This window comes from Pongo abelii, chromosome 7 (genome assembly GCF_028885655.2).
Source record: "Pongo abelii isolate AG06213 chromosome 7, NHGRI_mPonAbe1-v2.0_pri, whole genome shotgun sequence".
NCBI lineage: Eukaryota > Metazoa > Chordata > Mammalia > Primates > Hominidae > Pongo > Pongo abelii.
In genome coordinates, this window is record NC_071992.2 from 12,145,207 (window position 1) to 12,161,277 (window position 16,071).

A 16,071-nucleotide genomic window follows, 5' to 3' on the forward strand; every position below is an offset into this window, starting at 1 on the left:
ATAATAGTTACTGGAGACTTGGAAGGGTGGGAGGGTGGGGGAGTGAGGGACAAGAAATTACTTAATGGGTACAACGTACATTATTTGGGTGATGGTAACACTATAGAAAGCTCAGACTTCGCCACTACACAATGTGTGCATGCAACAGAACTGTACTTGTGCCCCTTACATTTAAACAAATTAAAAAAATTAAAACCTGGATTTTTTATTACCTATTCCTCTATTATTTATTTAGAAATAAGTAATAGATTTATCTATTCCTCTATTACTTATTTATTTAGAAATAGGTTGTTGCTCTGTTGCCCAGGCTGGATTGTAGTGGTATGCTCACGGCTCACTGCAGCCTTGATTCTGGGTTCAAGCGATCCCTCTGCCTCAGCCTCTTGGGTAGGTGGGGCTACAGGTATGTGCCACCATGCCTGGCTAATTTTTTTTAAAAATTTTTGGTAGAGACAGGGTTTTACCGCATTGCTCAGGCTGGTCTTAAACTCCTGGGCTGAAGTGATCTGCCCGTCTCAGCCTCCCAAAGTGCTGGGATTACAAGCATGAGCCACCATGCCCAGCCCATGTTCCTCTTTAAATGTCACTATGCAGATGTAAAGTCAGAGTGGTGCTAATGAATGACGCTGAGAAGCCCCATTTTTGCACATCTCGTCTCAGGGATGCGACCCTTTCTCCCTGGCCTGTGTTTCCCGCCAGTGAGCCAGTTCTGTCTGTGGTGACACAGTTTTCCTGCTGGTGCTCCTGGTCGCGTGATTACCCTTGAAACAAAATTATAATTTGGTGTCGAAGCTTGTCAATTTTTTAATCGAAATTCTAAGAAGTTTATACCTATTGGTTCTTCTTTGCAATCCTATTAACCCACTCAAAGATTCTGTGCATCTCCAGTGTAGCTTAAAGATTGATGTGCTCCCTAATGAAATTCTCAGAATTGATACTTTATCAGATTTCATAACGTGATTACCAGATAGAATAAGCATTACAATAAAAATGTAAGGAGCAAGCAATAATTTTGATTAACATGTAAGCTATCCTATACTCCAGGTGCTGGGGTGTTTAGACCAATGACAATTCCTGCTCTGTGCCTCACTCTGTACCCCACCATTTCCTGGGATCCAGAGTCTTCTCTTCTCTTGCCTACAGAATCCTGCCACTCACCACCCCACCCCAGAAATTCAAACTCAGCCCGTGCAAACCCCGAGGCATTATCCTTCCTTTCCCAAAGCAGTTGGTCTTCGCTGTCCCCTCTCTTGGCACACGGCATCATTTGCTACCTCTCCTCCAGGCTACACATTTCATTGCCATCATCAACTCTCCCCATGCAATGTCCATAGCAAGTCCTAATTGTAGAGCAAAGCTTGAGAGTTCATCCAGAATGGTTCACGAATCCACCTCCACCCTCATTGCCACCTCCAAGGCTCAGCCATCACCCACCTTTGTCTGGACTGCTGCCACAACCCTCCACCTGCCCTTACTGACTGATGTCATGACCCTAAAATCTACCTCACCCTGCCCAGGACCCAGGGGAGCTGATGAAAGTCTGATGGTAAGAACGTGAGCGTTTCACATCCACCTCTGGTTGTCAGATGCCAGTTCTTGTTCATCTCATTTTCAAGAACACAAAGAAAATGTCACATAGTCTAGGCTGGGCATGGTGGCTTGTGCCTACACTCCCAGCACTTTAGAAGGCCGAGGCGGGAAGATCACTTGAGTCCCGGAGTTCAAGACCAGCCTGGGTAACACAGTGAACCTCACCTCTACAAAAAATAAAAAAGTTAGCCAAGTGTGGTGACACACACCTGTGGCCTCAGCTGTTTGGGAGACTGAGATGGGAGGATTACATGAGCCCAGAAGGTTGAGGCCACAGGGAGCCCAGAAGATCAAGGCCACAGGGAGCTGAGATCGTGCCACTGCACTCTAGCCTGGTTGACAGAGTGAGGCCTGTTTCAAAAAAGAGAAGATCACGTCTGACAAGGCAAGACTCAGGGCCATCCTAGCATGGGCCTCATCTTGGTTCCTGGGGCCTAGAAAGTGGCCCAAACAACATGATTTTTCAGAAATATGGAAAATTGCACTCTTTGGAGAAATCAAAGGAACAAGCACAGAGCAGGGGAGATGTGGCTTATCTGTGAAAACCCACCTTTTGTGTTTGAGAATAGGTTGTCCGTTTAACTTATGCCAGGAGGGAAAAGAGAGCAACAGACTGGCCAGCACCAAGGAGATGCCTCCAATACACCCAGGACTCCGTGGCCCCCATTCCTGTCTGCACCAACACCCTGGATGTAACCCCCAGCCTGCCTATTCTTGAACATCCCCAACACCCATCTCCCTTTATTTGCTTTCACTACCTGAAAGGACGCCCCACTTTCCTGCATGACCTTGCTCAAGTCACTTAGCCTTTCTGTACTTGAATTTGCTCATCTCTAAAATGAAAGTGACAATATCCTCTTGTAGAAATAGCTGAAAGGTCACATTCTTCAAGAAGCAAATAGTCTCATTTTCCAGATGAAGAACACAGGTTCAGAGAGGTTAAGGAACTTGCCCAAGGTCACACAGCCCACAAGCTGCCGTGACTGCAAGGGACCTCCCTCAGCCCACTACGATAGACTTTCTGCGAGACCATTGCTGTGAGCACACACTCTCTCCCGCCACTGCCCGACACAAGTGCGTGAGCCTGGGAGTCGGATACAGGGAGAGTCACTTACACTTCTCCCCTTACTGGGAAAGAGGAGGAAATAAGCTCTTTAGTTCCTGCTAATGGGTTCTGACCCCATCAGCTCACGGAAAGCACACTCACTGCAGGCAGCCCTACCCTGGAGGACACATGGTGAATAGCCAGTCTCAGTCTCCTCTGTCCCTCGTGATCCATCACATGTGTGTGTGAGCACATGTGAGCATGTGTGTGCGTGCACTGTGAGTACAGCGTGTATGTGAACATGTGTGAATATTGTGTATGTGTGAGTACATGGGTGTGTGAGCATGTCTGTGATTACGTGTGAGCACATGGGTGTATGTGAGCATGTGTGTATGTCATTACATGTGTGTGAGCACATGGGTGTGTGTGAACACACATGTGTGATTGTGTGAACACACGTGTGATTGTGTGAACACACATGTGTGATTGTGTGTGTGAGCACATGGGTGTGTATGCATTCTTCCTCCGAGGTCATCTCCAAGCCTCACCTCTCTGCTCCCACTCCCATCACTCACTCTGGCACTCTGATCAGTATCCAGTGGTAAAGGTCTACCCTAAATAGTTATGGATATGGGGTCTTTAGTAGTCCAAGTTCCAGAGAAAGTAAAGTGACAGCTGAGGTGTCAGGGTAAAAAGAAGAAAAAAAATGCCGGGCATGGAACTCACATTTTATTCTCTCTCTCTCTTTAAGGATCTGGCAGAGAGCTCATCTTCCTTCTGCCATGATGGAACAGCAGTGACTTGGCGACCATCTCGCGCCAGATGTCCCCTCATCTGGCTGCCTTGGATGGGTGGTGGTTCGGAATGAGCTGCCCAAACATGGAGGGAGGGGCAAGTGCTCCAGCAGGGCGATGGGTGGCAGAGCTGGGTGGCCTGGCAATGCTCTGATCCTGCAGCTGCAGCTCCCCACTTAGGCACAGGGTTGACAGAGGGGAGAGGCACTCTCTCCCAGAGGGAGGCTGAGCTCGGTGACCTGGCACATGGTTACTGCGGCGTAGACATGTCTTGCTATTTTGCGAAGAGAACAGGCTTCCAGTGCACTTGGGCTCCCATGGACAGTGGAGCGGTGGCCACGAGTCTCTCCTGTCCGACATCCACAAGACCACCCTCCGGGAAACAGATGGGAGGGAGCACAGGGCGGCCCAGGCCCCACATCTGGAGCCTGTGACTGTGGCCTAAGGCAGCTCGGCCTTCGTGGGCTCTGTCCAGGCCAAGCCCAGAGCCATTGTGGGGAGCGGTGGGTGCACAGCTGTGCCGCTTACCACACACACTAGCAAGGAGACTGGAGAGGATGCCGTGCTTCGGAAGCGGGACACGCCAGATCCACAGTCTGGCAGCCAAAAATGGAAGGGTCCCAGCGAGGTGGGTGGCCTGGGGGAAATGGGCCTGCCACTCTGAAATAAGCCCTCTGGCTGCCCCTGAAGCCCCAGGCAGGTGCCACGAGAAGGCACGGAGGGCCGGGCTGTGTTTGTGTACACATCAGTGTGTGCGAGGGAGGGCGGCGCGGCGGCACAGCCTGCCAGCAAGCCCATTTTGGTCACCATCTGCCATGGAGAGCCCGCGCACCTGTCAGAAGCAGCTGCTGACGGCAGATCGTAGGTGAGGGAGGGAGCGGACGCCCGGGATGGCCTATTGCAGGAGCGAGGGCCGCCCCACAGGAATGCCAACTGTTCACTTTGAAGCCATCCACGTGGGCGGGTGTAATGGATCCCACACCCGCCTGCCCCTCCTCACGGGGGGTTGGGGGGGGGCGGTGACAGGATCGTCACTTCCCTGCCTTCCTGGCAGCAAGCTTGACTGTCGTTTGTCACGGGGCTGGGGAGAAAGGCATCTAGTGTTGTCAGGAAAAGAAAGATTCCAGGGGGACCCTTCTCTGGAGGTAGGAGCCCAGACGCCCCTGGGGAAGGTCCCTGCCTTGCTGTTGGTGGAGGAAGAGCAGCACCATCTCACTTTCCCGGCACTGTGGGGGAATGAGGTGCCCTCTCCACATGGACCAGGGGCCGAGGTGACGCATTGGGACATGCGGAGGGCACCCCCTGGATCCTTTGAAGCATTTTCCGAAGTTTACTTCATCAACATAAAATAAAAGCCTTTTATGTTAATATGATATATAATGACATGTAATGAGAAATCTTTCCTAGAGTGAGCAACAGTCCCCCGCCCACCACATTTTAATTACGTCATTGTCATCTCTTAAATGCTCATGGGTCGTGGCTATTTTATTACTGTATTTTCTTTAATCCTCAAACAATCCTCTGTGAGCGGTGCAGTCTCATCCCTGTGCACCAGATGGGAAGCCTAGGTCCTGAAGAGGTGAGGCAACTCAGCAGGGACACACGGCCTGGGCATGCAGAGCCAGGACTCACGTCCCGCCTGTCTGCCTCAGCCTGAGCCTGGAAGCCACCGGCATCGCTGCTACATCTTCCCATGTGTGTCTCACACCAGTTTCAACTTTGTAAGGCCTCAGTAGAGCCCACAGTTGTGCAAAGCACCCATGTGCCAGGCCTCTGTGGGCCACAGACACACACGAGGCACAAGCTGGAGACTGTTGGGGAATGCTTTCCCCCACGGGACACCTGATGGCCTGCCTTCCTCTTCAGTGCCACGGCCCACCTTCCCCAGCGAGCACCTCCAGAGCCCCAGTAGCAATCCTTTCGCCCAGGCTCTCTAGTCCCAGCCAAGGCCTAGCCATCCAGGACCCGTGAACCCCTCCCTTCCTGTGGCCCTGGAGAAGGGACCCCATCATCCCAGCTTCCAGCAAGTATGGCATGAGCATGTGGAGCTGTGTGAGGCCCGGCACCTGCCTTCCCACACAGCACGATGGGGCTTTTTCTCGTTGGCTGGGTTGATGTCATTTTTCTCCTGGGACATCACTCAGGGAGGCACCTTGCTTCTGAAGCCTTCCCATCTGCCACCCACTCTGCTGAAAGCTGTTTCGTTAGTCTCAGGTGCCAAGTTTCCGGAAGCTTCTCTGGTGCATTTGGAGGGCCTTCTCCAAGCCAGCCCTGGGACATTTTAATCTGTGGCTTCTAATTTGTGGAGGCTGGTAAACAAGAATCTCAAGCTTCGTATGTGTGAGTGCCTAAAACCAGAGCCAGGACAGGTGTCAAGCATCCTGGCTTTTGTGCATGAACTTGGCTACATAACTTCTGGTTGCTTAGAAGCTGTCTTCTCTTCCAGTTTTCAGATACTCCTTTGGCCATGGGTTCAATGGTAGGCATGGTGTATGTTTCTCAGAAGTAAATGCCTCCAAATAGCAGGAGAATCAGGGTCATTACCCATGTTGGGACCGTTCAGTACAGGGAAAATACAATTTTGTGTTTAAACCTCAAGTCTGGAAAATTTCCTACTGATTCCATATTGCAAAGCAAATAACTGCAAATACTATGCAAAAGTATCACTGCGCTATACTTTTGAGAAGAGCTTGGCCATCTGCAACTAAACCTTCCACGCAAAGGGCATTTCCCAACGCTACTGTGACTGTCTCTGTGTCGGGACAGAGTTTCTTTCCATTGTGGATACTACTTCACTTCTCCCTATCCCTCTCCCCGAGCTAGTAGCCATTGTTGGAAACACGTGCTATGGAGTGCCTGGGCTCCCAGCCGCCTCCAGTGGGCATCTCGGGCTATGGGGGCACTGGATGCTTGCGTCATTGGAATGATAATGCACAAAATGCAGTCTCCGGGCTCCCCTCTCTGGGGAAAACTGTGGGTGAGTGGGAGCTGCAACTGCAGGAAAGACTTCCAGGCCAGAAAGCAGCTGCTGGCTGTTGAGGAAGAACCACATTTGGCGTTCAGCGTCAGAGGCCTGTCACGGTTCTCTTTCCCCTGCCCAGGCAGGAGCTGGAATACGAGGCCAGGGTCCCTCCAAGGGTAGGCTCAGCCCCCTAGAGAGCTTCTGTCCAGTTTGGGAACAATACCTTCATAGCCAAATGTTTAGAGGTGGGAGGGGATGAATCCCTGGGTGACAGGAATAGCACAGGGAGTGGACAGGAACCCTCTGCAATGTTCACGATCGAAATTCACTAGGAGAGCTAAGGGAACCCAATGCTCAGGGTCTGCCTGCCTTCCTTTACATTTTTTTCTATTATGGTAAAATATATGTAACATAATATTTACTATTTTAGGCATTGAAAGTGTACAATTAAATGCATTAAGTACATTTACAGTGTTGTGCAACCATCACCACTATCCATTTTCAAAAACTGTCATCATCCCAAACAGAAATTCTATACCCATTAGACAATAACTCCCCCTTTCCCCAGCCCCTGGGAACCTCTATTCCATTTTCTGTTTCTACGAATTTGACTACTCTAGGTCCTCATATAAGGACTGGCTTATATGAGGCTTTGTGACTGGCTTATTTCATTTAGCTTGATGTCCTCAAGGTTCGCCCATTTGTAGCACGTGTCAGAATTTTCTTCCCTTTTCAGGCTGTAGTCCATTGTGTATCTATAAATCCTATTTTGTTTACCCATTCATCTGGTGATGGGCACTTAAGTTGCTTCCACTTTTTGGCTATTGTAAATAATACTGCTAAGAACATAGGCATACAGATTTGAGTCCCTGCTTTCAATTCTGCTGGATATATACATAGGCGTGGGATTGCTGCAGGATAGAGCAATTCTACGTTTAACTTCTTGAGGAACTGTCTAACTGTTTCCACAGTGGCTGTACCATTTACCATTCCCAGTAGCAATGCACAAGGGTTCCAATTTCTCCACATCCTCACCAACACTTATTATTCTCTGTTTTGTTTTGATAATAGCCATCATAATGGGTCTGAAGTGGTTTCTCACTATAGTTTTGATTTGCATTGCCTCAGTGACTCATGATTCTGCGGATCCTTTCATGTGCTTATTGAGCATTTGCATTTCTTCTTTGGAGAAATGTCTATTCAAGTCCCTTGCCCATTTTTCAAGTGGGTTACTTTCTTTGTGGTTGTTGAGTTATAGGGGTTTTAAAAATATTTTCTGGACATCAATCCCTTATCAGATATATGATTTGCTAACATTTTCTCTGACTCTGTGGGTGGGTTTTTTTTTTTTTATATTCTTGATAGTGTCCACTGATGTGTAAAAGTTTTTAAATTTGATGAAATCCAATTTCTTTTTTTCTTGTGTTATCTGTGCTTTTGGTGTCATATCCAAGACACCAGTACCAACTCCATCACAGATCTGCATTAAATCCATTGCAAATCCAGTGAAGATTTTCCTCTATGTTTTCCTGAGACGGATTTATCGTTTTAGCTCTTATGTTTAGGTCTTTGATCCATTTTGAGTTAATTGTTGTGTATGGTGTGAGGTAAGGATCCAGCTTCATTCTTTTACAGTTACATTCACTCACAAACATGGAGATCCAGTTGTCCCAGCACCATCTGTTGAAAAGTCTGTCCTTTCCCCACTGAATGGCTTGGCACTCTTGTCAAAAATCAATTGACCACAGATGTAAGGGTTCAGCCTTCCTGTCTAACACTACCCATTATGCTTTTCCTCTTGCCACCACCTCAGCAACCAGACTCCCCTGAGAGGCTAACAGCCTCCATGCTCTACATCTCTCAGTCAGCTTGTTACAGCCTCCAGGCAGCAGCCCCAGAAAGCAGGTGCACCATCCCAAGTCAGCATAGACCAATATCTGTCTTTGTCCTTTCTCACACCTGTTCTCACTCCTGCTTCTCCTCCCACTCATGGGGAGTGAACAGTGAGAGCGCTCCTCCTCTCACTCATGGGGAGTAAATAGGCTTGATATTCCCAGCCCCAGCTCTCATTCATCCACCGTGTATCTTTCCCTACACACTACACACACACACACACACACACACACACACACACACAGAGCCTGAATAGGTCATAGGCCATGGAGTCCTCCAGACCTTCTCTCTGATTTTTTTCTTGTCTCCTCCCCTCCACCCTCTCCACTGTAACCCAGGCCCTCATCATTTCCCACTCTTAGCCCCTCTCTCTGCCCCAGCCCCATCCCATTCCAGCCTGGCCTCCACAATTCCTCCAGAGTGACCACGTAACATGCAAGTCTGACTGTCTCTGCAGCTTAGAGCTTTTCAAAGATTCTCCATTTCTAGGACAATGGTTTATCACCTATCTCCCACCCTCACACACACACACACACACAGCTTTAGAGACACTGAAATGGCTGCTGGTCCCAAAACAATCCATGTTCATTTTAACCTTCATGCCTTCCCACATTACCTGCCCCTTGTCAGGAAAGGCCTCACTCCCATGCCTCATCTTATTCTTCCAAAGTGGCTCCAACAGCTCTCCCTTTCTGACAAGTTCCGTGCTGCCCCCAAGACCATCCATCTAAAGCAGAGCCGCTGTCCTTCACCTGTGCTGCACATCCTTGCAGTTTGTTAGTGACAGCAATAACAGCAATAATCAATGCTACAGCCACCACCATAACCACCTCCACTGCCGTCCACTGCACCCTCCTATGTAGCACTACCACCATCCATTGCGCCCTCCTATGTAGTGCTACGGGGAAGCCTGTTGTGTTAGGCCATTTTTGCGTTGCTATAAATATCTGAGGCTGGGTAATTTGTAAAGAAAAGAGGTTGAATTGGCTTGTGGTTCTGCTGGCTGTATAAGCATGGTGCTGGCATCTGCTCAGCTTCTGGTGAGGCCTCAGGGAGTTTTTACTTATGGCTGAAGGCAAAGTGGTAGCAGGCGCATGGCCAGAGCAGGAGCAAAAGAGACTGGAGAGGCACCACACCCTCATGTGAACTAACTGACTGGCAACTCACTCGTCACCAAGGAGATGGCGCTAAGCCATTCAGGAGGGATCTGTCCCCCGATCCTATACCTGGCACCAGGCCCACCTCCAACACTGGAGGTCACATTTTAACATGAGTTTTGGAGGAGACAAACATCCAAACCGTATCACCTATGGATACTTATTACAGTAGACCATGCTCATTTGTTCTCTTGTCCATTTCTCCCCCTAGACAGTGCCAGATCTGAGGATACAGATTGCCCTCTGTTCACCTTTGCACCCAGCACGTACCTGGCACACAGCAGGTGCTGATAAATATTTGCTAAATAAAGGAATGAATAACTTCAAGTTCCATCTTTAAAGTTTTGCAGCCTTTGGAAAATTCCATGGTTGAGGCAGCTGCTCCTGTCCTCTGTGCAAATAGGCAGTTTATCAATCCAAAGGCTGGCAGATTTGTTGAGCCAAACCCAGTCCTCGGGCTTTTTCCCAGAGCCGTCCCTCCACTCAAGTGGAAGCCGCATCTGCCTCTCTCGATAGGGGCTTCTGCCAGGAAGCTGGGAGAGGCTCAATGCAGCCCCACCACTCCTAATGCTATTTTCAAAGCAAAATTCAGAAGCAATGGTGATATTTTTTGCTCTTAAGAACAAGACAACTCTTTTGACATAATAAGGTTAAAAAAGAAATGAAAAACCTCGTACTGTTTTTCCTTTCATCTGAATAGAAACAAATCCCCAACCTCCCAGTTCCAGCTGGCAGACCGCTGGACTTTCAGCTTCCAGAAGGAGGAGAGCGGAAAGATCAGGCCTTAGCAGCTGAGAACTTATTTTTGGCTAAGCAGCTGGTGCTAGAATTGCTGGCAGCAGGCAGCATCTCCCCAGCACAGAGCGTGGGGCACCTGCCACTGTCCAGTTCTGGGCACTCTGCTTTTCTGCTGGCACTGACAAGTCCATCTCAGGGCAAAGGCGATCCCAGTAGTCAAACCTTCTGAGGGACCCCTGCAGGAGAAAACTGTGCTCAGACTTCCACAAAGAAGGCTGCAGAACAACTTTGCTGCTGGCCTCAGTGAAGGTCTCTCTTGACAAGGGACCAGAGGAGCCGCCCTGCCCTGCTCTAGCTGAGCTAGGACCAGTGGGTGGAATTACATAAAGGCAGAATCCAGCCCTTTCACTATGAAGAGAAGCTCCCCCAAATCAGAGGTCTCTGATAATGGAATGGCCTACCCCAGAACTGTTCAAACAGGAATTTTCTAAGAGGAATCCCTGGACTGAGTGAGTGAAAAGAACTTAACTTCTTAGAGTTGGAAAGGCTACTAGAGAGTCCTTGGGAGTTGATGAATGTTACCATTATAATTAGTCAACTGGATAGTGGGGTCCCAAATTTTAATAGACTCCAAAGTAGATTTTTACACAAATTTACAAATTTGTCAATATGCTCTAATTAAAGCCAATCTTCTTTACTTGTGCTGAATCAATACCACCTTTTATATTGGTGATGTTATAGCCCAAGTTCAAGGCTTTCCACATTAACAAGAGAAGGAAGAGGGGCCTCCACCCACTTTTCCCTGCAACAAGCTGTTATAATGGGCTTACTTCCTTACTTCTCCTTTTTTTTTTTAATTTATTTTTTGGTAATTTAGAATGACAGGAATAAAAAGTTCTAAAGACTATGAGACTATGAGAAAACAGAATGTTCTTCAAAGAAAGCTCCAATCCAGATATTGAATATTCCAAGAACATCTTCATGTTCCACGCAAAATATTTTTAAATGGAATTTGAGAGCATGAGAGCATGAATAAGGTAGAAGATGAAATGATTTTCACTTGCAGAGAGCCTCCCAATTCTAATGCAGAGATCACCTGTTAGGTGCCAGGCCCTCCCTTAGCTACCATCATGGATGAAGACCATGAAAGACGTGGCCCCTGCCCTCCAAAGACCTCTGAGAAGCACGCTGAAGCCTGGACCAGCGAACACTCCCAAAAAAGAGCACAGGCTCCGCAAGGCTCATACCCCAGAGCTCTACTCGTTCTGGGCTCTGCAGACCTCTTCCTCTGCCAGGACCCCCATTTCAGCTCAATGAACTCCCTGCAGGATAACAGGTTCATTCTCTGGCTGCTTTCATTTCAAATGAGCTCAACCCAAGCAACATTTCCTAAGCTCCTGCAAAGTACCAGGGTCAATACTAAGGCCTTTGAGGGGTATGACTCAAAGGGAGAAGCTTAAATATTTGCTCATTGGTTTGTACATACCTCTACTTTGTTCTACAAGCATTAGAGATGGCTCACACAAATAAAACAGGACCAGGGAAATATACATTCTAGTAGAAGGTCAAGCTGGGAGACAAAGGTGAAGCCCACACCTGCGGATCATGGAGTCCTATGTAGTTTCTAAAACAAAGGCACAAATGTCACTACAAGGATGAGCAGGACACAGTCTCTGCTCTAAGCTGTCTGGAGATGGAGAACAATCCTTATCCAGGTTCCTGGAGTACAAAAGCGTAGAGTCTGGTACTCAGCGACACTCTGAATGTTCACTGTTTGGAAGCCGACTGATGGCATCGGCACCCAAGAGGTCATGCCTTGGAGCACAGATGTCAAACTGAGTAATTCTGGCTGGGAGGCTCAGGGAAGGCTTTACTCAAGAGATCTTGCATAAGGGCCATACCCCAAGACCATTGGCTTCGCTGGGCTTGGGCAATTTCATTCACTTAAAAAATCCTGAGGTTCCAAATCAAGGTATGGTCTTACCGGGAGGAAAAACAGAAACAGAAGAGAAGGAAGTGGAAACATTTCTAAAGGCAGCTCCCTTGGGTAAAGAGACAAGATTATTCAACAGCCACACATATGTCATTCTTCGAGAAAGTTCTGATTGAGAAACTGTCTTCAACCCACACTAGAAGTCCTTACCTTCTAAGGGAATCAAAAACTTCAATCATTCCTAAGGGGTTTAATAGCCAGGACACACTTTCACAGGATCACAATCCAAGTTCTCAGTGCAGAATCTTCAAAAATCCATTTCCTATCTCATTTTTGCCATAACATTTCTCTGGTTTTCTTCCCAGTGGTATTTTCCTTTGATGATGTAGACTTTTATCATACCGAAGCCCCCCAAATGGAGGAAAATGAGATGCTATTAAAATGTTACATATTCCTTCATAGCTCTTGCCACTCAATGTGTAAATAAAAAAGAAGTAAGGAGGGGAGAGGATGTTGGAGAGGAAGAGATGGTGCACCTGAGAACGGCAGCACTGGCTGAGTGCAGGAAACGCTTCTTCCTGGAGGCCTGGCCTTGTACCAAGGACAGAGATCATCAATAACAGCAGCAGCATGGAAAGTGGCCCCAGTAAGTAAAAATAAACAACTCCACACAGGCAAAGAAGGAGGGGGATCAGGCCTGAGAGATGAAAAGGTGCCTCTAAGGGCCCTTGTGGGAAGGGGAGAAAGGAGGGAGCTGCCTTAGAGATGGGCAATTCCAACAGAAATGGAGCCATACCAAGTGCTAGACAAGAGACTGCCCACTTGAGCTTGACTGCACTTGTAGGGCCGTGCAAAGATTGGTAGAAACTGGAATCTTTGTGAATTGCCATTTCTGATTTCAGCTTTTGTACAGAAGGGGGCTGTGTGCTTAGGAGCACCACTTTATATTTTTATTAAAGATATGTGCCTCTGAAACCCACAGAAGATGGGACATCTGTAGCTTTGAGGACGTAGGCAGGTTTCACTGGACTTCAGGGAGGGTTTCCTATTGTCTGGTACTGAAAGGTACTTTCTGTAGCTAGGATGAGCCCAGGGTCAGTGGACGTGCACACATTCTCAGCGTTTCATTATAAACGGAGGAGTGATGACAAAAACTCTTCGCATGCCAAGCTGAGATGACTCATCATGATGCTGCCTGGACTTCCGCAAGAGCCTTCAAACTCCTCAAACACCAGTGCCTGCTTCCTCAGCTCCATCCATCTGGCCTCTGCTAGACTGATTTTTCTAAAATGCATCTGTGGCCATGTCATTCTCCTGCTCAAAAATACACCTAAATGTTTCTTCCATATTTTGGCCTCAACCAAACTTTCCAGCCTCAGTACCTCCACTCCCTACCCTCTTTCTACACACATCCTACGATCCCCTCAGTAAACATGGTGGTTCCCAGAATCATGCGTGTTTAGGTCATCCCTTCTCCCTACAAGGCATTGCCTCTCCCTTACCCACTGCAGCCCTCTGCAATGTGTGTGTGAACATATGCACACACACACGCTTCCACTGCTTGTTAAAAACCCTAAGCATCTTTCAAGGCACACTCTTAAATAGGACCATGCTCTGGAAAGTCTTCCCCCCAACCACCAAAAGCTAGGCTCCAACGCTCCCTCCTGCATGTTCCTAAACCATCCTGAGCTCGTCTTTCCTGCTGCGCTTACACACAGGTGACTGTGTGTGTTGGCTTCTGCCACTTGGCTGGAAGCCAACTAGAGGGCAGGGACTGAGTTGAAATCATTTGTATAGGTCCCAATGCTCACATATCCAAGTGTCAAAGGCAATATCATCAACATGGTAGAGACTCAGTTCATATGTGGATTGAACTGAACTGAAATTTAACTGTAGGTCACTGATTTACAATCAATAAGCGTGGACAATCTTGAAAGAAATCTGAATCCGAGGCAGACAAGTAGCCATCATGATATTGGGTGGAGGTGGGACAAGCCAACTCCTTCCCATTTGTGCCTTCCAGCGTCTTGCTAACCAAAGTGTTTAGAAAGCAGCTGATACAATCTGCTGGGGCAGAGTGCAGAAGGGAAGCAGGACCTGTTTCCTGAGCACAGCGGAGGCCTGGCCGTGGGTTTGGTGCTTTCTCTCAGCAGCTGTGACCGCAGGTAAGTTCCACAGCTGTTCTGAGCCTTGGTTTTCCCATCTGCGAAATGGATGTGAGAATTCTGTCAGTCTGACAGAGCTGCTCAGGGAATCAAGTGAGATGATATAGAGAAAAGGGCTGTCAGAACTGAAAATGAGCTAGTCAAATGAGAAAATGTATGCAATTATTTTGTAAATCCTATTGTGATAAGCAGATTTTCATCTTTAATATAACATTAATTCCCTTTACTGGACTATGTAAAGAAAAGATGGGGTGGGGTGGCTAGGGAGCTCTGTTTATGGCTTGACACCCTGTGTGGTAGGGTCTAGTACACTGCTACAGTGTATTTGAAAATACAAACTATCATCGTTGTGGACTACAGGGTTCTGGCTGCCAAAAGTACAGACGCATAGTATTAACTTTGGTTTCGCTACAATAAAAACATTGAATGGCCCCTTTTGGTTTTGGAAAGATCAATGAGAAAAACTCATCACAATGAAGAAGATGAAGAGAGTGGTAAAATATTTAAATGTCATTACAAATATACAAGACGCAGATGCTGTCTAGCTAATAGTTCCTTTCTCTCTCTAGATACCCATTGTTAACACTGGTCATGTTGTCTTAGGGTCTCTTCCATCTGCCCTCTAATTGGCCACAGATTGCAGAAAGCTTACAACACACAAGGCCTGGGGGATGGCTGTGTGATCACCAAATATCCCGTGCCTGCAGACCATACAGTTATACACATAGTATCTTCATGCCAACCCTATGCATGTACATGCACAAAGCCTGAATAGTGACCATGTAGATGTGCACACATGGTGCACAGGGGATAGTCACAAAACTGTCTGAACTCAATTCAATGCATGCTCACCTATTAGCCATGTAACTGTATCTGTATAACACCGACGTGCTGACTCCATTACTTGGGGCACAAGCTGCCCATGTGCAGGTCATAAACTATACAAGACATATGGACGTTAGGCAGTCTGGATTGCCCACATTTCCCACGCTGTAATCACATGCACAGAAGACTTCCAGGATAGCCATACAACTAGGTATCCCATGTTGATATGGCTGCCAGGCAGCCATCCAGCTGCAATACCTGGGCACCAGTCACAACACCATGCCTACACAGTGCCCAGCAACCACCGTCACATGCTGACCCTGCGTCAGGCATAGAATGTTTCTGCCAATTTCCTTCAAGATGGCATCCTTATTGCCTAGAATATAGGCCTGTTTTCCCTAAAAGTAAAAAAATCCCTCTCAGCTTTCCAGCAGGATTTGCCGTAATAACTTTGGATTTGAGTCTGAAGACTGTTATGGAAAATTCGATGGAAGAATAATGCAGTAAAACATGCCCAGCCAATGGCAGGGAAACAAACCCCCTGGCACTGCACCCACTCTGAAAGCAGAAGGGGCTCGCCTCTTCTTCTTACACTGAATAGAAACACGGGGGGCAGGCGGCTGCTTTCTGTTCTCCCCACAATCTCCCCAAGCTCAAGGAGCAGCAGTGGACAAAGTGGTTCTTTTCTCACAGCATAACTCAGGGATCAGGAACAACAGAAATTTTTTTTTTTTTTTTTCTTTGAGACGGAGTCTTGCTCAGTTGCCCAGGCTGGAGTGCAGCAGTGCTATCTCGGCTCACTGCAAGCTCCGCCTCCCGGGTTCATGCCATTCTCCTGCCTCAGCCTCCTGAGTAGCTGGGACTATAGGCGCCCGCCATTACTGCCGGCTAATTTTTTTTTTTTTTTGTATTTTTAGTAGAGACGGGGTTTCACCATGTTAGCCAGGATGGTCTTGATCTCCTGACCTG

At 47.8% G+C, this 16,071-nt stretch overlaps 1 protein-coding gene across 12 annotated transcripts in view; it reads right to left on the reverse strand.

The window, feature by feature from the left end:
- MSRA (methionine sulfoxide reductase A) overlaps positions 1-16,071 on the reverse strand; it is a 385,886-nt gene that overhangs the window by 22,107 nt on the left and 347,708 nt on the right. The window contains exon 6 of one of the 12 annotated variants that reach the window (XM_063726509.1): positions 7,723-14,315. The exons of the other annotated variants lie outside the window; for them this stretch is intronic. Within the exon in view, the coding sequence (XP_063582579.1) occupies positions 14,259-14,315 (57 nt within the window). The 3' untranslated portion in view covers positions 7,723-14,258. Of the gene's footprint in view, positions 1-7,722; positions 14,316-16,071 lie in introns of those variants that run through there. 12 annotated transcript variants of the gene reach the window in all.